Here is a 23,026-nt window from a genome sequence, read left to right as displayed (position 1 = left end):
CCCTCGTCACTGCCAAGGTGACACAGATGCCATTGGGCAGCTGCAATATTTTAGAAGCAACCATCAAGGCCAGTTACAGTTTTGGTATTTGGGTCGTGGAATCATAGTCACCAGGTTGGAAGGGACCTCAAGGATCATCTAGTCCGATCTTGGCAAAAGCGTGGTCTAGACAAGATGTCCCAGCACCCTGTCCGGCTGCATCTTAAAGGTGTCCGATGTTGGGGAACCCACCACTTCCCTGGGGAGATGATTCTGATGGCTGATTGATTATCCTCATTGTGAAAAATTTGGCTTTCACTCTTATGGCTTATGGATACCTGGGTCAGGTTTCCATTCTGTCACGCTGGGCTCATCACTGACGCAAGTAATTCTTGGTGTTTCTAAGGAAGAGCAGGAATCTCATGTGTTAGTGCCTTTGCTACCTGTCTGTTGAAACACACACAAATATATATACGAGGGTCTGTGTAGGTAGCTCACACACACCAATAGCAGGCTCTGTAGCCAGAGCTTTTTGAAAAGTGATCAGAACAGTTTGAACTAATAAATCCAGCACTTTAAATAAACAAAAAAAAAAGTTAGATGCTTTTGTAAAAAAATTATTGACACCTTTTCCGATGATGGCTGAGGAAAACACAGGGAGGTTAAGGGCCTTTGCTAGTGTTTTGCCAGGGCCTGTGTGTCCATGGGGAACGCTTGGGGTGGACGGTCTGACAGCAATACACGCAGCAAACTGAACGCTTTTACTCTTGTGCTCAGAGCTGTTGTTGATGTGCCGTATTTAAAGTAAAGACAAAGATTTTGTAGGGGTTGGTGATGCAAAGAATAGGGTTATGAATTTATTTATAATTGTTTTCAACTAGAAGGACAGGAGCTTGGGGTTTTTTTTGTTTGCAGTACGGTTGGTCCCTTCTTGCCTTCATGCTGCTAGAAGCAGGTACAGGCATTTTCACAAATTCCCTTTTATTAGATTCCTCTCTGCAGCTTTTCCATAGCAAAGTGTTTACGCATGGTGGGTACTGTAATAACTCAGTTGTTAGCATACAAATACAGGGGGTTTTTTTCTGCTGAAAGGATGATTTTGCAGAATGTTTGGACTGCTCTTTTGATAAAAAGGCATTAACTTTGCATTTTATACCATGAGTTCCAAAGCCTCCAACTCTTATCCCAGAACAGGTTTAAATGCAAGATAATCTGCAAAGGATGGTTAGCACAAATTATATTCTTCAAGGTTAAATGATATATAAAAGGAAAAATTAATCCATTAAGCTAATTTTTATTCTGGGTATTAAATCATGAAGGGTCCTTCTGAACAGATTTTATTCATGACTTTTATAGGTTATCAACCAGTGTGTATGTTTTTAATAAAAACATAAACATGATGTCTATAATAAACGATATTTGTAATCAACCAGCATCCGCTTTGCTTCTACGTACGTTTTAATCCAGGATTTAGCTGATGAGAAGCCTTGTATGTTTGGTTTCAGCCATTTTGTTATTTGTTTCACTGGCAGTCTGACTCAGAATTTTCATCTTTACCACGATTGCACAAGGACAGGAAACACCGAAGTCTTGAAACTGTGGCAACTTCAACAAGTTCAGGTATTTCATAATCCCTTAGCCTAGAAACGTACGTTTCTACCCCTGTGCAGACAGAGCTGTCAGCCTTCCAAACACCTAATTGCTTTCAGTCCTGGGAAGCTGCAAGACAGCAGGAGCATTAAAAACCTTCTGTGGTTAAAGCCCTTCTACAGTGCTAGCTCCTCACAAAGACATCATCTGGGCTTTTGCTTTTATGTACTAATTTTATGATTCTCCCCCAGATTTACATAATGAACTGGCAACAAGTAATATGGATTATCAGTCCTGGATGTAAAATGATTAAAGTGGTAACTTCAGTAGCATGCAAGAATTTTTAAGCATAAAGGTGTCTATAAAACTGAGTATTCATTACTTGTCATCACATCCCTCTTGCTTCAGATTTGTGGCATTTTTTTTTCTGTTGTATGAGACAAAATCCATTTCCTACTCTAATCTGTACACATAATCTAACCCTTTCCCTGCTGTACAAGCATCCTGGATGCTGGCAATGCCCTTGGTCCCTACCTGCTCTGTTTCTGTGGCACTTCCATGGCAGCTCTTTAAGTGGCAGATGACGAGGGGCTTTGTGGACTTTAACACTTGGTGTCTCTTGCCCTGTTGCCTGCACTTGCAGCAGGTTGAGCCTGATGATCCACTCAGCTATTTCTGGCCCTGTGCCAGGGTTGTTTTGCCAGTTACAGTTCTGAAGTACAAACACTGAACATTCTCATCATACTGCATAGCCCCTACCAAATACTGTAAAGCAGAATTTTTTTCATGACTGTTTCTGTACCTAAAAACTTGGTTGCTTACACACAATAACTTGAGAGTAATTTTTTTTCAGCTCGCTTTGCAGACGTTTGACTATAGGCCTGTCCCCCTGGAAAGATACGGTCCTGGCTATGGGCTAGGGTTGAACAGGTCCAGATGAGTAAGAGCCAGCTCCTTCCACTGGATGAGCGGCAGCAGCTGTGCTGTGAATGGACTGTCTAATAGGTTTGAGGTGTAAGTGATTTATTAGGCCCCTCTGAGACAGGAGGTATTATTATCTTCTTCTTACAGATGGTGAAACTCCGATAAAGATCTGGTTTCACAACTCTAGTGTGTAACCTGAATTTCAGCTATTCGCGTTAAATTCCCATCAGTTACTTTTTTGAATCAGAAATCACCCAGAACAGCATTGCACCTAAAAACTTGAAAAATCATTTGATTTATTTGTTATAGTTACACTTTTGTCTTTACGCTAAAATTTGAACTTTTTGGAATGTTTTTGTGTAATCACCTTTAGTTTGAGCCCTTCACACCTTTTTGCTATTTAACAAATATTTTAATAAAAATCATTTTTTCCCTTAACCCTGTTAAAAGTTCAGCCATACAGAGGCCCTAGAAAAGTGTTCAGCTCAGTAACTGGTCACTTTGTATTTCTTTCAAGTCTTTCTTATCAAGCCTTGTAATAAATAAAGACTAATACCAACATGACAGCACTGTTTTTTCAAATTGTTCATTTGCCAGTTTCAACAAGATAAAGAAATGAATACTTAATGTGGACATTGTTTTACTGAAAAAAAAAAAAAAAGAAACCGACCCCCCCAAGTAAACAGACAAAAAGAGGACACAAAGGAACACACATGGAATGATGAAAAGGAACAATGATATTGCACAACTTCAGGTCTCTCTTTCCAGATTTTGATCCATGTAATTAGGTGTGTATGAGTTCAGCAATAAATTGTGTCCAGATAAATGTGTAGCAATGTGAGTGAATCTAAAACTGTAGACTGCGTTCTGACTCCTAGTTGGAGTTCTCCAAGGTTGCTGTCAGCTGCAGGAATAATAAATATATCAACATGTTATATTCCACATTTTGCTGACCAACCCTTCAAAAGCTAATTTGTAATATGCACAGTTCTTCCACCCTGTGAATACACTAAACCTCCAAAGTATGTGGGTCTCTAGACGCGGCTTTTGGTATATCAAGTACTCAAAACTATTTATGACAAACGATCAAGAACATTCCCAGATTTGTTGTGGTTAAGTAGAGACTGCATCTCATTTTGGCAAGACCAGGATTTCTCACTGTCTCAGTGTTGCGTTAAATGTACAACTGTCACAGGAGGGCACGAGGGTACAGTAAGGGGGGTAGGGGAAGAAAACAAACCTGCTAAATGGATAAAAGGTCTTTACAGCTCCACACTTTGCTAGACCATCTCTCAACAAGCACGTGCTGTTTGCCACAGAAATCGGCTACTTGTGTCGCTGGCTGCAGCAGTGCCCTTCTCCCCCTCAACTGCCACTATAACTGTGTTCATATTAACCTTTGCATTTATGTGCAGAACAAAATATATTTTTCTCCTACCTGTTGGGTGCACTGAAGTTTCAGCCAGCAGGGCTTAACAGATACATTTAATACAGGAGACTGAGATACAGTATGTTTATTCTTAACTTCTGATAACCTAAGAACTACAAGACCAAGAGATGCAGTATCCATTTACTATGACCCAAGACAACCGTTTTTAGGGAGAGAAAATTAGAATACGTGATCAATGCTAACACTACATTAGTTCCAATTTTTTTATTTATTTATTTTCAGTATTGGTAGCTTAACTATTTATTATGGTCCATCCGGCCCACTTTTAACCTGATCAAGTTAAAGGTGACAAAGTTTAAAGACTGTTGTTTCATCAAAACTGAAGCAAGTTTTAAAAAAACATGAAACCATAATTTCAGAGTAGGATTTGTTTCCTATCTTCATACTCCACGTAACTTGTAGAAAAGGGATAATGCATCTCAGTTTGCATACAAGCTAGGAGATCACTTTGAAGTCTGCATATTCCTAACTGCAAACAAAATATAGCACTTTTAACAGGTTATAAATAAACTGGTTTTCAAGCATAGAGCCAGCCCAACAATAACAATACACTATTAAAGAGACCTAAGGCAATGAATTCCATCTCCAATGGAAAAAAAAAGGAAAAGAACTGTGCAAACAAGCTTAAAACTATTTCTTTGTGCCAGTGTTATAAAATGTAGATTTCAATAAAGCCTTGACCCAAATGCCAGGACTTGTGAAAAGAATCAGAATAAAACTGGTTACTTTATTTAGGAAAAAAATATTCTTATCTTGCTGCTAATAAAATTGGATACACGCAGTTTAAACATTTACAGTTGCTGTTAACACTTTACACAATTCCTATATATGGGTGTAAGAACAAACATTAAAAGACAATGGTGGGTCAAGGCTTTACAATAAAAATAACAACCTACTTTTTCTATAGTCTCTAAAATACTATATTTTCCCCAATGTTTGCAGCCATTCAGGAATATTTGTTTTTATTTATTTATTTATTCGGAAATGTATACTTTGTGCATGATCTTAATTCCTAATTCTTGGCTCTTTGGGCTGAATGACAAAAGGATCAAACCCATTATAGTGGATGGTCTCCTCGAAGGTTCAGTGGAGAAACCCTGGCTCAGTTAGTCTCATAAGATGAAAGCAGTGCTGCATCCACTGGCTCCATGCAGGATGGACAGGTGAAGGATCTCATCAACCAGTCATCTATACAGTTCAGGTGGTAAATGTGCATGCACGGCAGAAATCGGATAGGGTCCCCATAAACAAAGTCCATCATACAAATAACACATCTGGATTGAAAAAAAATAAAATAAAATTAAGCTGCTGTTACCACATCAGAAATTAAAAATAGCGCAATGTTTACTCCTGGATGTGTTTCAGTCACAGACTTCTAGTTCTTGAAGATACTGTGAGGTGTTCTTAGCTCTGTCCTTGCTGGCTCTACCAAACCCCAGATTTTTTTTGTGTTTCCTTTGTAGCCTCTGCCCATGGTTACAACATTAGGGAGAGCAGGAAGGCTTCTGGCAGCTTAGCAGAGTGCACAAAATTAGAAATGGTAAAAGGGAACCAAAAAGGTGAGGAAATAAGTTATTTCCCTGTTAAGAAGCTAAAACTTAAAAAAAAAAAAAAAACGATAAGGGCATGAATTACATGGGTCAAGAAGGCAGTTTCACCAGCAGGGGGAAAACAAGCAAGGGTAAAGCAAAGAGCCTTCTGTGTAGTCAGTTTTTTCAGAAAGCTACATTAAATTACGGTCCCTGAAAACAAGACAAAAAACAAGACAGAATGGAGTTTTCCAGAGCAACCAGTACAACCCCCACATTTGTTCAGGTGGGTTTCTGTGACTTACTCTCTGATCTTCTTCTCGGAGCCGTCTCTTCCAGGGTCATAGACTCCTTTAGGTAGATGCTGAATAAGGCCTATCCTCTGCGCTATTCTGATTTGTTCCTCTTCTGTCAGCTGTGTGGCTAGTCGAGTCTGGCTAGGAGTTGGGTGGTAAACAGGAACAGGGACCTGCTCCTAAAATTAAAATATTTCAGTTAGAAAAACCCAAGAGGCTTTCCTAGCATTTTGCAGCACAGAACAGGAAATGTATTCAATTCTTCCTCTTAGCCCTACAAACATTTGTGTGATCTCCTGCTCCTACTTTGCAATACTGTGGCTATAATTACATTGAGGATGGGATAAAGAATTGAGGCCACTGTCTTGAGCAAGAAGCTGTTGGTGGTTGTTCTCTTGCCTTTTATGCCCAGGGATTGTTCATACGTGAAACACACGTACAACAAACTCCACGTGACAGCAGGGAAATGAACCTTACAGGCACCTGGTGAACTGCTCGGATACCGAACCGAACAACACGGTGGCTGAGGAAGAGCCCCCAGTACTTGCAACAAGAAGTAGATTTTTTTAACATTAGGAAGAGTTACTTGCATAGATGAAGGCAGTGCCTCTGCTTAAGAGTTTAGAGAGAGAGAGAGAGAGATATTTTATTTGTTCGGCAATAACTAAAATGTACATGAACTTTTCTGGACCACACAAGCTCCAACCCAAAACTGCAGACTTACTTGTGTTTAAAAAACAAGTCATCAAAGTTCTACACTTCTTTGCACACATTGATATGATTTTACAAGTTCTTCCAAGCTGAACTTCAACTGTTGTATGTTTAAAGTATGTATTTCCCAAACAGAAAAGAGGGAACACGCAGGTGTTGTACAGCCCTTCCTCTGCAATGTTCTCTGAAGCTTCTTCTGAACATCTGGGAACTTCAGAGCAGGTATTTTCACTACCATTTACATTAACATGGTACGTACTTTCCTTGATGTGAGAACACTTTTTTGGACATAAATGCCAACTTTGAACAGCATTATTGGGGCAGTACTGTCCCATAACCATAGCTCTGCTGTTCATAGGGAGACAGTTCCTTGCTATGAGCCCTTTTTAATGGTGGCCCTTCAACAGCAGAAAGCAACTCAACTTAGAGATGCATTCTGACAATAACCCTAGTGCACCAGAGCCACGATAACATCAAGTCATCCATTTGAAAAATGCAAAAGTTGATGTTTCAGAGGACACTGCTGCGAGACAAGCAGGCTGCAGGAATGTGCAGCTGCACTGCAGGAACTGCTGAGGCAGCGCACGGCAACTCCCAACAAAGTTCCCATCGCCAAAGTGCTGCTCACTCATCACTGATACGGGGAGCACACAGGCTTTCGCTGCCTCTGACAGAGCAACCACCTTCTGAAACATGTCAGAGAAGGCCCTGCTGTGGGCATCTGCAGGTATTTCCAGCAGCAGGGACACAGCTGTCGTCTTCTCTCCTGTTCCCTCTGTGCCTTTTCCTCTGGCAATGTTTAACACAGTGTTCGCTGTTCAACTGACACCCGCACCTGGCAAAGTCCCGATAGAGGGTAACGCACGTAACACCACGCTTATAAAACCTGATATTCTTTCACTGCTAGGAAGCACAGCAAGCAGAAAGACAGACGGGACTCCTGGAAGGCCAGGAGAAAGCAGCCAGTGAGGCCTGCAGCCTCTTGCCAGCTGATGCTGAGGGTACCCAGCAGCAAAAGTCCCTGCTTAAGAGAAATGCAAATCAAAAATACAAGCCTGCCTGGCAACTCTTCTTTTAACACAGTGCCTACCACTTGCAATTCAGCTGCAGGGTAAATTCAGTCTTCTCTTAATTTAGCTATCTTAGGAGTTACCCCTTCTGATTTCCTAGCAGAGCTCAGAGGAATTATAGGAAGGTTCAAAAGACAAAATGCCTGTGGTTCTGTAGGTTTGATTAATTTCCTGACTACTCTGAAGTGTATTTCACAGAATCACAGATTACTTCTAGATCACCCGCCTTTTAATGGCTTAAATTATTAGAAGTATTCTCTAACGGTGGTTTGGATAGGGAAAAGCACCAGATGAAGCTAGGAATGACCTGTCAGATATTACAATATTCATGAAGCGGCTCTGCAATCTTTATGCCAGTAAAATAAAGTGTTTTCCCCCCTCCCAAATGCTGCAGACCCTCTGCCCTGGACGTGTCAGCTCGAGGTAGAGTCTGGTCCTGGTTTTGTATTTCAAGAACTTAACACCACAAGCTATCAATAACTTTTTTCCCCCCAAGGTTTCGCTGTGTGTCTTTGGACAGATTATTAAATAAACAGCAGAAGAATAGCCCTTTTCTGTAATAAAGACGTACAGAGCACTTTGCATGTGGAGAGAAAAGCACCCATCTTCCCATCTTGGAAAAAAAAAAAGAGCAGTGTAACTAACTCACACAGAGCACAGGCTGGTGCTAATAAGGGCAGGAGGAGGAGAGGCTGCTGTATTTAGTACAACTGCCCTTCAAAACCACAGCTGCAAATGTAATTGCAGAAATACAAGGAAAGGCAAAAAGAGCAGGAGGAAAAAAGACCCAAGAAACTCTCAAACTGTCTGAAAGTACCAGTGACAACGGATGGTGAATGCCTATAGCAGCAAACTGATCATCTCGGCAGAAATTACACAGCAAAAGGCAACTACAGTTAAATAATCTGTTGTGAGTTAAAACTATCATGTTTGGACAACTCTGAAATGAGGAATCAGTCATGCTATCCAGCCAATGACTGCTTCGGTTAAGTTTTGGATTGTAAATGAACACAGCTCTGAAGCCTGTAATAGGTCAAACAAGAATGAACCCTCATTCCCTTGCCACAGTCTCTTGCAGACGCACACTGTGAGCAACCACTGAGGGCCTATGTACCTGGGGAACCCGTTTCTGCATTACTGCCGTGCCCTTCTCCTGTGGGTGCCACCTTCCCTGTGGAGACCGAAGAACCGGGATGCGATGGACCCCCAGGGCCCCTTCCCATGCCAAAGACAAATGCTTTCCTGACCACTGCATGGAAACAGTCCTCCTTTTGGCGCCCCATCTCCAGTTCCCTCCCAGACGAGCCACCACCCTGCACTACGTGTCTGACATAACCGATTAAGGCAGGAATTTATAGTTGCCAGCTGTGGGCTTCTACAATTTCACATACTGGACAAGAATCTCTTGTCGCATAAGCAACTCTGGGTGAAAAATCACACTATCTTTCACCATGATGTTTTCATACTTGTCAATATAAAAAAAAATGGGGGTTGGTGTGGCTGCCAAGTTGTTGTGAAAAACGCAGAAGTTGTGCTCCTGTAAATAAAGACAGACGATAGCTCAATACCCGTGATCCTGTGCAGTTCCCTAACACCCTGCCTGGTGGTACTTTAATCTCACCTCCTGGTTACTATTAAAAGCCTGCCCAGAGAGAGCTGGCAGTCCACTGGGCACAAACATACCAGTAAAATGGACGAATAACTGCTACAGACACTGCAGAGTCAAATTATAGGGTACACCAACAACGACCTTTTCAAACCAGGCCTCTCCCTCCAGCAGATAAAATGTAATAGCGTGTTTATACCTGCAGGATTCTGGACATATTTTTATTCATGAGAATATGAAAGTTCAGATTTCTGATTCTCTTCACTGAAGTGACATTCGGTATCCCCAGAGGGGTCAAAGCAAGGAATGGAGGGGACTGCAGGAGGCGCCTCCTCAATCAGACCCTGACCACCCCTCTCCAGCTGAGCCCGGCTCCAGCAGCCCCTGCAGGCACCCACCCTGGCCAGACCCACACGCTGCCCCCATCACCCCACCACGGTGGCAGCCACATCATCCGGTTTCTCCACTACCAAATCTCAGAAGTGTTTTTGGAAGTTAAGCTCATCCAACAGTAATTTCAAGCCACCTGTAAGGGCAGAGGGCAGCCCTGCCTGTGCAGGTTTATCAGCCCTCTGCAAACCTTTCAGTTGACAGTGGCTACTTCTATCAACGAACCTTAAGGCAAGGTCCCACTCGCTCCAGTGTGGATATTCAAGGGTAATAACATGAAGATTCAAGACTTCAATCAACTCACGTTTGTAGCTAGAGGCCCCAAAATGTGTGTGTGTGTGTGTATAAAAGATTGTATTACTCAAGTAATTATAATTTTACGCCAAAGACACAGAATCACTAGGTTGGAAAAGACCCACAGGATGATCCGATTCCAACCATTCCCAACAATCACTAAACCACGTCCCTCAGCACCTCATCCACCCGTCTTTTAAAAACCTCCAGGGAAGGTGATTCAACCACCTCCCTGGGCAGCCTGTTCCAGTGCCCAATGACCCTTTCCGTGAAAAATGTTTTCCTGATGTCCATCCTGACCCTCCCCTGGTGGAGCTTGAGGCCATTCCCTCTCGTCCTGTCCCCTGTCACTTGGGAGAAGAGGCCAGCTCCCTCCTCTCCACAACCTCCTTTCAGGTAGTTGTAGAGAGCAATAAGGTCTCCGCTCAGCCTCCTCTTCTCCAGGCTGAACAACCCCAGCTCCCTCAGCCGCTCCTCATACGAGCAATAATTTATTGCCCTGGTGTCTCACTTTTCTCTTCTCTACCATGGAAAACGTTCTAGCCAAAATCTATGTTCTCTATCATTTGATAAAGATGTCAGGCACTTCAAACTAAGATGAAATTTCATGTTAACTCTTTCTTCCATGCAAAAAAAACCCTAGAAAAGGCCAAAATAAATAATCAAACCCATATATTAGTGTCAGGCAATTAAATAAAAATCACTTTTTGGCACTTAATTTGCTTTAATCAATTTCTTTTCCCCCACATGAATTTAGTAGTGACTAAACATCTCAGATGGCCACAGTCCTGGAGATACACAACTTTTTTCTTGTTCACAAAGGAGGTGGTGTCTGCACAAGCTTTCCTGGCTTTCTGTGCCCAGAAATCATTCCTTCTTAATGTTTATTCAGCCCTTAAATAACAGCATTAATTTAGACTCAGGGACTACAGCAGGGTTTGTGTCTCCATCTGACCCTGGCTCCTCCTCCTTTGGGAGGAGGGGGGGGAAAAAAAAGGCATGGGAGGGCATCTGGAGGTCTGCATTTTTCACTTCTAACAAAAATAAACATTTTCGCACATAGTTTAAAAGTCCCAGACACTGTTTCTGCATGCAGATTCCCAAACATGCTTTGGGTACTAGAAAAAAGAAGGTTTCATCAAGCACAATTTTTAGTTTGAATTTTTCTCATCAATGCAACTTACCTTGGTCACTTATGCTGCTCTAAATCTGCTTTTCTCTTGCTTTACAGCATTTTCATCTTGTTTTTACAAGTGCAATGAATTTGAAATACACTGAAAACAGGTCAGTGGTAGATCAGAAACTCTTAATCCCTGGATAAAGATTATTTTAAGATCCCTCTATGCCACATATCAGCAGTACGTTATCAGGGCTTTTGTTTGTTTGTTGGTTTTGATAATTGCACCAACATGCACAAATTACCCTTTCAGGAAGGCCAAAGGTGAGATGAATAATTCATCACATCTAATAGTTTCAGCAGTTAAAACTTCACTGGTGTCCCCGAGATCCTCTCTACAGCTACCTGGTTCCTATTGACCATTTTGCTCAGTTTCCATCTCTAAATTTTCTTCCTCATCTAACCCAATGCTCTCAGCATGTCTCACCCTGGGCTATTTATTTGCATTTTAACACCAAATCAACAGCATATCTGTTAATTCCGTCCAACTAAAGAGGCAAACTTATTCCTAGCTATCCTCAGTCTTTTTCACATATTTTTTAAACACCAGCAGGTATAGCGCTTACATTCCTTGTGGTTGCTGCCTAATTAATTGATGCAAATGTAACAGTTCAATTTGAATTTCCCCAGCCGTTCCCACAGCTCTTTTCTGAAATCCCTTCAATATGCAAATGTCTTTCTTGAAACATGTCTGAAAGCAGCTGCCCTGGTTCCCGCACAGCTGCATCGGGGCCACGTTCGCTGTGCTGCTCCCCAGCCCTCACACGCTGCTCTGGAAAGCAGCCCAGCCTTTCTGCAGCTCGAATGGCCTCGCAGCACCTCTGCCTATTATAACACTCATCATCACTGTACAAACCTTTCAGCCATGCTGCTTGCCAGTTTTCTCACCTCTAAGGTGAGATGCTTAGCAGGAAGCCTGAATAACTAATCAAGACAAGAACAACTTCAGTTCATAGATATAAAGTCAGGAGGTGAGAGGAGAAAAACATAAAAATGAAAAAAAATCTTGCTGTTTTGTTTTTTCTTTGCAAAATCCCCACTGAATTTTATGAAATTTTCTCTTCTCACTACTTTATTGCTCATAAGGAACTCACTGGGGTGATGGTCCAGGGGCCTTTTCTGAGAATGCCGTTCTGATCCAGGTGAAAAGACTCAGGCTCCATCTGTATGTGAATACACACTCTGAAATAATATCCTCCCCTAAGACATATTACTGTAAAACCACTCGCCATTATAATGTGCATTAGACGACAACTACAGCTTTCTTTAATAACCCTTAGAATATTACAAGCAGTCTGCCAACTATAAAACCCTTTTTCTGCCATACAGAAGAGAACAGCTCATTTATAAAGCTAAATACCAGTTGCTGTAAAACACTGTGTAGTGAAATCATTACCTAATCCTTTATACTCCCGCTTCCAGGTAGCCAGTGAGTATAAGTAACTGTGCTAACTGAACACTTGGGCTGAAAAGTTCTTTTCAAAGAAAAATCCACTCCTCTCACCTCTCCCGCTTGAAGGAGACACCTGGGGTAGACAACCAGATCAGAGACACACATGAGCACAAGAGGAGCCATTCTGGCACAAGCTGGAATATAAGGTATGGGTTTGCCTAGCAGACCCTGTTCACTTAACAGCAGTATAGTCAGAAAAGACAGAAAACATTAAATTAACACTGTATTAAGCAAAACTGTAGCTGATCCTTTACCAAATTTTCAAGCACAGAAAAAAAAAAAGAGACTGATTTCTTTTGTTTATTACGTGAGATTTGTGAAGATACAAGTGATTCTCTCCCAACAAATAATAATCTGTCTCAAGACAGACTCAATTGCTCTACTAAATACATTCTCACCTTTAAAATATGATTCCAAGTCCTTGCATTTCTCACAATTCTCACATTCCTCCTTATGGAAGCTAATCACACAGTTTACATTTTGAATGTGTACTTGATTTGCCTGGAGCTTTAAGGTAAATAAATGTGTACTTCATTTTTAAGATTTACTAAGGGGTTGTTCTGCTACCATGGCTTCCTGGAGAGCTTACTTTAATAGTTTGTGACCATTTTAAACAAAACCACTTTATACTTTTATTTTCCTCTGTGGATATACTCCTTGGTAAGCCTGATGGCACTGAAGGATTTAAAAAAAAAATAAACCACAAGATATTTCACATCCCAGTCTCTCCTTTAAAGTTTTATCACTTAAATAAACAGGTCCACCAACACCTTACTGGCCCACAGCGAGTAGGAGAACAAGGCTCCAAAACCCAGCAAGGCCCCCCTGCACCTGGGATGTGTTCAGGTTCATAGGTGCTTCCCCTAAGGGTGCTCTAAAAGGAAGATTAATAAGAATTCTAGCATTGTAGGAACTGGATATTGTAGATAAGGTCAGTAGTTAATCACAGAATAGAATCATAGAATCATTAAGGCTGGTAATTATCTCCAAGACCATCACGTTCAGCTGTCAGCCCAACACCACGACATGGTTTAGCAGGCATGGTGAAATGTCACGTCTACGTGCACGCTTTTTGAACACTTCCAGGGATGGCGATTCCACCACTTCCCTGGGCAGCTTGTTCCAATACAATGGTAGCAACAGACCAAAGAAAGAGTCTGCAACAGAGAAGAGAAACCTGCAGAACCTGCTCAGCATTTCTCGCTTGCTAACAACAACTGAGAAGCAACACCTGGTTTAAGCCATATACCATTTCAAAGGGGGGATTTTTTTTTGGAGAAAGCAATGGTGGTTCTGCAGTGACAGCACAGCCTTGTTTAAGCCATTACTAAAACTGCAAAATTGTCCTTTGCATTTTTCACAACTATTCCATTGAAATTACTGAAAAATAAACATATATGAAGAGTTGGAAAAGATAAGGAACACTGAAGTAAATTGTGGCTGCTGGCTCTTAAAACATCACCTGAGGTAGGAGGTACAAACTACACGCATCCTGCCTGCTGCTCTTCCAGACAGTGATGGGGGCAATTAGAGAAAGGGACTCCGTTTTCAAGCTTCTTACCTGTCCTGTCACACAAAACCAAAACTGCTGCCCACTGCCAAGACAAACAGCTGATGGTGCCCTTCTCAACTTGGCCAGTGCGAACTCAGCCTTACCTGGCAGATGAAAGTCACCTGCTGCTCTGAAGAGTTGCCTGCTCTGAAATTTGATTAACCATCAGTGCAAACCTGAATACAAAAGATTAGCAATAAGGAGTTGTAGGGGGAAAGCAGTAATTAAAAAGCAGTAATTAATCCCTCGAAGCACAATCTCCTGACACAACCAGACAGATTTTACATTTCCAAGCTGCACAGCAGGTTTCTCTAGCTCAAGGGCCATGTCCTTGGGTACAGTCCTGACTTCTTGTTCACCAGGTTCGTGTCAGTCTTAGCTATCCTTGTTCCTCTCTCCAATGATCCCATCAAACATCAAGGTGTGAATTGCTTCAGGGAAGTGGATAACATACACCAACACATCCCAGACCATCAAATTGCTCACCAGAGAACTGACTCCACATCCCCAGACAGCCTCACTGACAGCTCCTCTTACAGCATCAGGCCACAACTTCTGAGAGATAACAAAACCCTCTTATTACAGCTCCTAGCATGTTTATTTTAATGGGTTATTTTTATATCGAGAAGGAAAAGATCCATAAACAATTTACAAAAATTCATGCTTTTCTGTCAATTTGCTGCAGTGAGCAAAGCCAGGAAAGAGCAGCTGCCCCTAAATATTAAGGACACTCAGGGACAAAATGCAGCCTCCTGAGATACGTACACCCCAAGGACTACAAAAATCAGCTGGATAAGGAGAAAATCTAGCAGAAGGGCAACTAGTCATTTCTGCAGCTGGTGGCAGAGGAACAGCACATGTATGCGGATCATCCTACCCCATAAGCAAACCACATCTGCATTATTGGTACATGTTCTCTCCTACTTACACCAAGTGGTTATTTTCACAAAAACCCCTTCTTACGCCTGGCAAGCGCAGACAGTTATTACAGTGCTATGGCTACGCTGAATACGGCGCTTATGGGTCAAACAAAATGGTTGCTGAAGAAATGAGGAGCAGATTTAAAAAATAAAAACCTGATGCTTTGGGAAGAAGAAAATGGTCCTGTAGTGGAAGAAGCTGAAAAAAAATAGTCCTCTCAATCTTCTCTGCTGAAAAGTACAGAGCGAGCCTACTGTTCACTTACTGCCGCAGGACCGCTGGCTAGCAGGAAGAAAAAAGAAAAAAAACACATCCCAAACAAATGAATCCTGTTAAGATGTTTCTTGAAGGCTGCATTCAAGCACGAGAGACAGGGAAAGCTCTCTGGGCCTACAATGGAAAGGCTGACAGCACGCTAACAGTCTGCACAGAAGGAGAAACATTCACACCTCCTCTGCACACATACATGCTTCCAGGTCCCATACACAGCGGAGTGGACAAGCTCGCTTACAACCTTGCTCTGTGATCTCACACGTTTTGCCCCAGACACTGGCCCCCATGCACAAACCACTCACTCAGAGGCTTTGACTCACCTTAGGCCAGAGCAGACAAAAAATGCTCAAGCTGACATGCACTCCTGCCTCCAAGACATAAACGTGGCCACCCTATAAGCCCCAAAGGATTGCATCATTCAGACAAGTTGTGCAAGTCCCTTATGTGAAGGGCTCGATATGGATTAGGGGACAGGCAGGCACACAAAGAGAACAGGCACTGAGGTGACTTCAGGCAGACAACGTAACGCACTAAAAGTAATGGCACGCGATACACCCTGAACTGCCACTGAGCCCATAGACTCAGCACAGCCGAGCTAAGCACACGCCGACCCTGCTTACCTCCCTGTGCTATTTCAGGGGATTTGGGGATTAGGGCGCAGCTGACTCCAGCTGGAATAGAACAGTGCTGCCTCTGAAACACGGGCCCTGCTGCTTCCCTCACCCAGGCTCTCTCTAGTCACTGGCAGTGAGGACACTGATCCGACTGACTCTCCACCTCATGAAAAGCAAACAAGACATTGCCACTGACTCTGCGATCACTACAGCCACTGAACAAGCTGGGAACAGGCAGCCAAGAGGAAAATGAAGGAGTGCCCCGGTCAGGACTTCAGCCAATTGTGAAATCTTGACTCCAAATACTTAAAAAATAGCAAGAGTGCTAAAACGTATCTTTTGGCAAGAATTAGGTCAGCTTGAAGGCAAGTCTAATAACAAAACAGCCCTTCCCAGTACACTTCTGGAACAACGTAGCAAAATTACAGGAATCAGCCCTAATTAGCTGACAGGACAGGCTGGGGGTAAAGGGCCAGAATGGAGTAAAGGCCAAAATGCCCATAAGCTGAAGACATAACCAGTCCATTAGGGGGGGAACTGCTGGAGAACAACTACAGGCTGTACGCCTTCTTGTAAATAGAAGATGTGTATATATATATTTAAACGTCCTAGCATGAACTAATAATAACATAATCATATGTAGGATGGAAATATTATGCAGAAGTAGGAATTTATTTTAGAACTATAGAGCAAGTAGGATATCAAGGAACCAGTGAAATCAAGTGACCAGTGATCTCATCTCTATGGTGTTATCTTGGTGTTAACATGCAACAACACAGAACCATCCTCCTTGGGCTAAGAGGGCTATTGGGAACACAATTTAACAGCCTTGCCTAAAGCAAGCGTGAACACATCTAAAACTATCCTATCAAATTCAAGTCCACATACACCAAGCTTCTAAAACAGGACTTAGACACAACAGCCCCAGCTGGAACAAGAACATCACCTGCACGTACGGTCATCTGGGAGGTGTCAATTATGCCTCAGATAAGAGACAAAAAATGAAAACTAACAGGCAGATAAACAGCAGCTATCTCAGATCATACATCCTTGATGTACTGCCCTACACACACCACAATACTTTTCTGTAGCCACCCAGCTATTAGCAAGCACCAAAAAAGAGGTTTGAAAGAGGACACAGCAGTTCTTTTTATAGAGACACAGTCTATTACCCAATCAAAATACACAGGAAAGGGTTTCTGCAGACCTTGACAGGGACCTTCCCCTTGAACAGAGAGCAGGTGAATAACGACAGATGAGGCAGAACAGCACGGCCAAGCTGCACTAGCCCAGGAAGGTGGGCTGGCAATGGACGCCCCCAGCAAGGTAAGCCAAGCACAAACCTGATGAAGAATTTTCCATCAGGCCTCACAGCAAACAGACTCAGCAGAGCAAGACTCGCACAGTGCAAAACTCTGCCAAACCATAGAGAAAGTAGAAAAAACAGATTGCACTGCTAAGGATAAATTACTTGGGGGAGAAGAGGGTTAACAGTCCACGTCCTGTTGCAGAAGAGCTTGAAAAAGCATATGGGGCTGGTGATGGGCTGGGTCTGCACAACCACAGAGCAAGAAAACCTGAAGCAGAGAGACTGCTGGTGTGGGGCACCTACTATGAGACTGCATCAGCCAAGCAGCCCATGACAGCAGAGTTTGTTTCAAAAAAAATCAGAAATCTGCAATGTACTTCACTTAATCATAACTTTGTGGTCAATTTGCAATATTTTAATTGCCTTTTCAACGAAGCCATCCTCAATTATGAATGCTTGCTCAAGGAGGCAGCTGCCACACCTTGGCAGTTTGAAGGTACACTCAGACCCACAGGCCTTATTTTCTTATTGGCGTATGAATTTCTAACCCAGTGGATGTCCCCAAGATCCAGGTATGTGAACCGAAGCCTCAGTTTAGGCAGCGTAGCAGGAGCCTGGACTGTGTGGAGACAGACAGGAGGCTTCCTCCAGCCAGTTAAAGACAATCAATGCTGCATTGTGCAACAGCTTAACCACAGCTAGTTTTAAGCATGTTTCTGCATCAGCCTGCTAAAAGGCCACAGACAGATGAAGCCTCACATACACCTGCCACCTCAAACGCAATACGAGCCTCTGGCTGCAGCTGTCCCAGGAGTGCTGGCTTGGCAAGGATGTCCCCACCAGCTACTTAGCCAACGGCTCCTCCCTTCTGCCAGATCCTGGCCAAGCAATGGGGGGATTTCTGTGATTTCTTTCACATTTGGAAGCTGAAGCTGGAAGTGGAGCTTGAATCGGTTGGGCGTATTGATGTTCAGCACCCTGAACTGCTGGGCTGCATCGTGTGGACACGGTTCCCTCTCCCAGCCACACACTCACTGTCATCTCCCACTTCAGTGAAAATGAACACACACAAAATCCAATTAGCAATTTGTTTAGTGTCACTTGATAGTAACATTAATTATTTCAGCTCTGAGTTAATGAGCAGCAGCCATAAATGGCCAGAGGCATCGATTCAGCCTACGGGCTCACCTGAGCCAGTCATTTATTGATTGTAAAGGAATGCCTCAGGCATTAACAATTATTACTAAATCAGTTGGTTTGGGGTTTTTTGTTGTTATTTTTTAAAGCAGTGCTCTATGTAAAAGCAAGGAACAACAGTATGAATATTAAGGCACACTAAATTTTGACGAAGCTCCACTTTTCAATACAGTATTAGCAACGAACACAAGGGCAATGTTGCTGTTCTTTCCAGCCAAGTCTTGTCCTCGCAAACAGTGACTCTGCATTTTTAGCTCACAGGGCACAAATCCAAGTGTGATCTCATGCAACTGTCAAACCTCTTCTAACAGAAAAAAGGTTTGTGCCAAGAACAGGTAGAAAAATCATAAATAGCTCTCTCAGGAGTTGGCTATACAAGTGAAGTACTTCCAGAATGCATTTTTCCCACTTATTTTAAAGTTTTAAATACATAGAGTAGTTCAATGAGCACTTGGTCATTTCTTTAATCTGCCATCAGAAAACACATTCATTTTACCGCTATGTAGGAAACATACACCCAGTTCTAGTACAAGCAGGATAAGCCTCAAAAAAACTCACAGATCACAGAGTGGTTTGGGTTGGAAGGGACCTTAAAGATCACCTAGTCCCAAACCCCTGCCACAGGGATTTCCTTCCCCTTGATCAGGTTGCTAGATCAGGTTCCACCAGAATGGGTTGCTCAAAGCCTCATCCAACTTGGCTTTAAACACCCTCAGGGATAGGGCTTCCATGACTTCTCTGGGCAACCTGAGACAGTTCCTCACCACCCCCAGAGTAAAAAATTTCTTCCTAGTATCTAATCTAAATCTGTCCTTTCAGCCTAAAACCATTACCCATTATCCTGTCACTGTACTCCCTCATAAAGAGCTCCTCACAGATGAATAAGCTATGACATGCATCACTAACTGTATAAGCAACCACCTGGCTAATCAGCCTTTAAAGTCTATGTGTTTGGGTTTTTTTTCAGATACTCTTCTTTGGATCCTTCCTGTGCTGGTTTGACACCAAAAATACTTCTGTTGATCTCAGCACTGGTGCTTTCCAAGCAGGTGGCTTGAAGGGGTAACTGAAGGAGGTCCAAGACTCTGCAAGGGCAAGGAAGGGAGAGAGAGAATGCAGAGCTCATCCCAGCCTCCGCAACTCCTAACCCACCTTGCCCCAATGGATCCCATCAGGCAATTCCTCTGCTTACACCCACTCTCACAGAAGGTGGCAAGAGCTTTGTTTACATTGCAATTGGCTTTCTGAAGGAAAAACTGAGGTTTCCAAACTGGATTCATCCTGCTGACTGCAAGTATTGGATAACAAAATCTACAAACACCCCCACTAGTACTCCCATAGCACTAGGGACCTGGCAGTTGGAGCACGTACTTCAGTACTTGCCTGAAATAAGGCTCAGGGTGCTACAAAACATCAGAAGAACAGAAAACTGTTTGAGAGGAGGGACATGAAAACAGAGAGGTCATTTTTCCTAATATGGACTGACTGGTTGAAAGACAAAGCCCCATTTCACCCTGACAGACCCATATGAGAGCAGCTGTGAAGACTGGAGATCCCCAGCCTTAGCTCATCCACACACAATAAGGGATCTTTCATGGTGTTCAAAGTACCCCAGATGCCCTGAACACCAAATACAGTGGTAGACAGGATGCAGTTTTAGGGCTGGAGTTGAGAAGATCACATGGAAATACAAAGCAAACTGTGCAAAGTTAAAAGCACTGATTTCCCAGGAGCATTACCTACAACTTTCAAATACTCCAATCTAGACACACAGGCACAAGGAAACTGCTCAGGCCCTGTACCAAAGCATTAATTCTACTCTAGGTGAGGTGAATGCTACTTATTACATCCCTCAGAGTCAGAAATGAAAGCCCAATGTCATCATAACAATATTGACACTCTTTCAAGCTTTATTAAGACACCAAGAAATATCTCTACTTATCATATTCTCCCGCATTCGTGTTTAGGGTGTAATAACCATGTCCTGCCACAACCCACACAACCACTAAATAAGTTTTATCAGTTTTGTCTGTGCGTGTATACAAACTGCAGTCATCATAAAACACTGGAATGAAGAAACACAGAGCTTTGAGGCAGTCAGTCTGGAGGTATTCAGTATGTTATTGTGTCAAAAAACAAAAAAAAGAAAAAAAACACCCCACACAGCCACAGAAAAACAGCTACCAAGAAAACCCTGGGAGTTTTCTAGGTTTCATTTATGCCATTTAGTCTAGAACTCGCCTTGTTACCTTGGGAGTAATTAGGGTGTAATGGGAGAGGGAAAAGATGGGAAGCTTCTTGTTAGGATTTTAACTCTGTAGGCAGAAATACCACCACTTAATTACTGCAGAATTATTTTTAGTTATCTTTCTAGACTTTTTAGCTCACTGTGCAGTCCTTGAAAGGGCCCCTCTCAAATGCAGTGGGTGTAGCAGAGCAGCCTGGGAAGCAGACTCCAAGTCCGAGGACCTAAAGGACTAAAATCACTTTATCTCCATATGCACCACTGCAGTTAGGTGAAGTCAGGGAAGGCTCTTCCCTGGGGACACCAAAAGATCTGCTGAGTAATCTCCAAACCAAATAGGCAAGGTTAAAAGATGAGTCTGAATCCCTGTCTTTATTTGGGATACTACAGGCAGATCTCCACTGCAGTCAAGATATAAGAAGGAATCACTGCAGCAAACAATTTTTGTTCTTTCATTTCTTGTTTTGCATCAGACAGCAGAAGCAGAAATAAACCAATTGTTTTGGGAGACAGGCAGCTCTAGATGCTCCCTTGGAGGCAGAAAAGCATTGTGCACAGCTTTCTCCATGAACTTTGGTATAAATTAGTCCAATGCTTGTCAAATGAAATCTGCTGAAAGCCATATAGAGCAATTGCAGACTGACAGATTGGGTTAAAGAAAGTTTCTTTGTTCCACTGAAGCTTTGTACATAATTTGCAGGCCTGGTTGTGATTTTTTTGTATCACTTCATATAACACTGTGTTGCTGGTGAGGTCTTCACCATGTTATGGAATGGTTTGCTCTAATGAGAGAGGAGAATGGCTAGCAGTATGTGAAAATATGCTTGCCCCTTGGCCTTCTGAGCTGCATATTCTCCAGATTTAAAGTAAATATTGCCTATGACTTCCATTACTAGTCACCATGACAAAATTCACTGCAAGAGGCTGAGCAGTCAATGATCCCTTAATCACTTAAAATATTCCCTGCTTTAACATTTATTTTTTTTTTTAGTTTTACTGACTAGGGACAAGATATATCAGGAAAACTAAATTGCTTCAATATTGTATTCACTAACAAACAAAATAAAAATAGAAACCTTAGCCTAGAAAAACAAAGGCTGAAAGGGATATAGGACTGATCTCTAAATAAATCAGGAGAGTAAACATCACAAAAAACAACTAAGGATCTGTTTGGTACAAGAATAACAGGTGCAAGTTTGTCATAAATAATCTAGAACTATGAAATAGCATTTTGAGCCTCAGTTCTCAGCTGATCAAAAGAGGCTCCCTATAGGAGTAGTAGAGGTAAAGCTTGACTAGTATCTTGTAAAAATCGTACATCGTTTGCAGAAAATAACTTTACTGAGCATGTGCATAACTATCCATATATCCCCTTCTTCACAGATGCCAGAAAACAGCCCATCACACATCTGTTAATATGCAGTTTCCAACACTGTACCAAACAGGGCTGTGATCCAAATTAATATAATCTATGACCCAGTGTAACAACTACACATTTAACTCAAATAACTGTAACAACTCTCATATTTAACTCAAATCTAATTGAAATAAAATACAGAAGATAATGCTCATTAAATCTCAGCCTCATTTCATGGAAGCTGTTATAAATATCTGCAGACACTGTCATGAGTAGGTCTACCTGGAAGCTTAAGACACTAACAAAACAAAAGCTTTAAAAGTAAGAAAATAAGTTTTTTGGACAAGACAATTTTCCATTAGCAATGCTGGTTTGATCTCTGCTAGGGTTTTGATGACCCACTGGTGGAAAACACCTATAGCAGAAACACAAAGTTTCTTGACCAAACTGTGTTTCCTGGAGCATAATCTACAGGTAGAAGCAGGACCGAAGGCAGGGCTGATAAACTTTATAAAGGTTATTCTGCTGGACCATATGCTAGCTGGAAGTTTTACCACATTCGGAAGCCTCCAGCTTTACAAACCTACTTGTGCTGCTCGAATAGCACCAGGCAGCTGCATCATTGGTGAGGACTTGGCCTGTAGCAAGCAAAAGGTAAAGTCATCAGTGAATGAGCACAGGTGGGATTATTGCCCTCTGTGTTGACCTACATGCACTTTTATTACTTCAACACAGTAACCACTCTGCATCTAGGACTTAAAAAAAAAACAAAACAACCCACAATGTAACCAACACATCAGACAGAAGTAAGTTAAGTCTTTTTAAGATAGAAAGGGCAATAACTATTGGCCTAATTAAAATAGTTCTATTCTGTCCAGATGAAATGCATTACAGTATTCAAACTGAAACCAGGCCAGTATATTTAGTGAAATGAACCAAGGAAACATTAGTGGCAGTCAGCAGTCTCATTCAGAAAACTATTTCTACAGCTTTGCAGCACCACATAGCCCTGACAATGTGCTGGGCTGACATCGAAGGGCGTCCCTCACAACACAACACAGGAGAGGCAAATTTAGGTGGCCAGCTTGG

General features: G+C 42.3%; 1 protein-coding gene across 1 annotated transcript in view; it reads right to left on the bottom strand.

The window, feature by feature from the left end:
* Nucleotides 1-3,063: 3,063 nt before the first annotated feature.
* RNF11 (ring finger protein 11) overlaps nucleotides 3,064-23,026 on the bottom strand; it is a 33,204-nt gene continuing 13,241 nt past the window's right edge. The window contains exons 2-3 of the mRNA XM_069863105.1: nucleotides 5,778-5,947; nucleotides 3,064-5,217 (exon numbers count right to left, since the gene is read on the bottom strand). Of these exons, the coding sequence (XP_069719206.1) occupies nucleotides 5,046-5,217; nucleotides 5,778-5,947 (342 nt within the window). The 3' untranslated portion in view covers nucleotides 3,064-5,045. The remainder of the gene's footprint in view (nucleotides 5,218-5,777; nucleotides 5,948-23,026) is intronic.

The sequence above is a fragment of the Phaenicophaeus curvirostris genome, chromosome 8 (assembly GCF_032191515.1).
Source record: "Phaenicophaeus curvirostris isolate KB17595 chromosome 8, BPBGC_Pcur_1.0, whole genome shotgun sequence".
NCBI lineage: Eukaryota > Metazoa > Chordata > Aves > Cuculiformes > Cuculidae > Phaenicophaeus > Phaenicophaeus curvirostris.
Note: the sequence above shows the minus strand (reverse complement) of the source record. Positions and strands in the feature narration are given on the sequence as shown.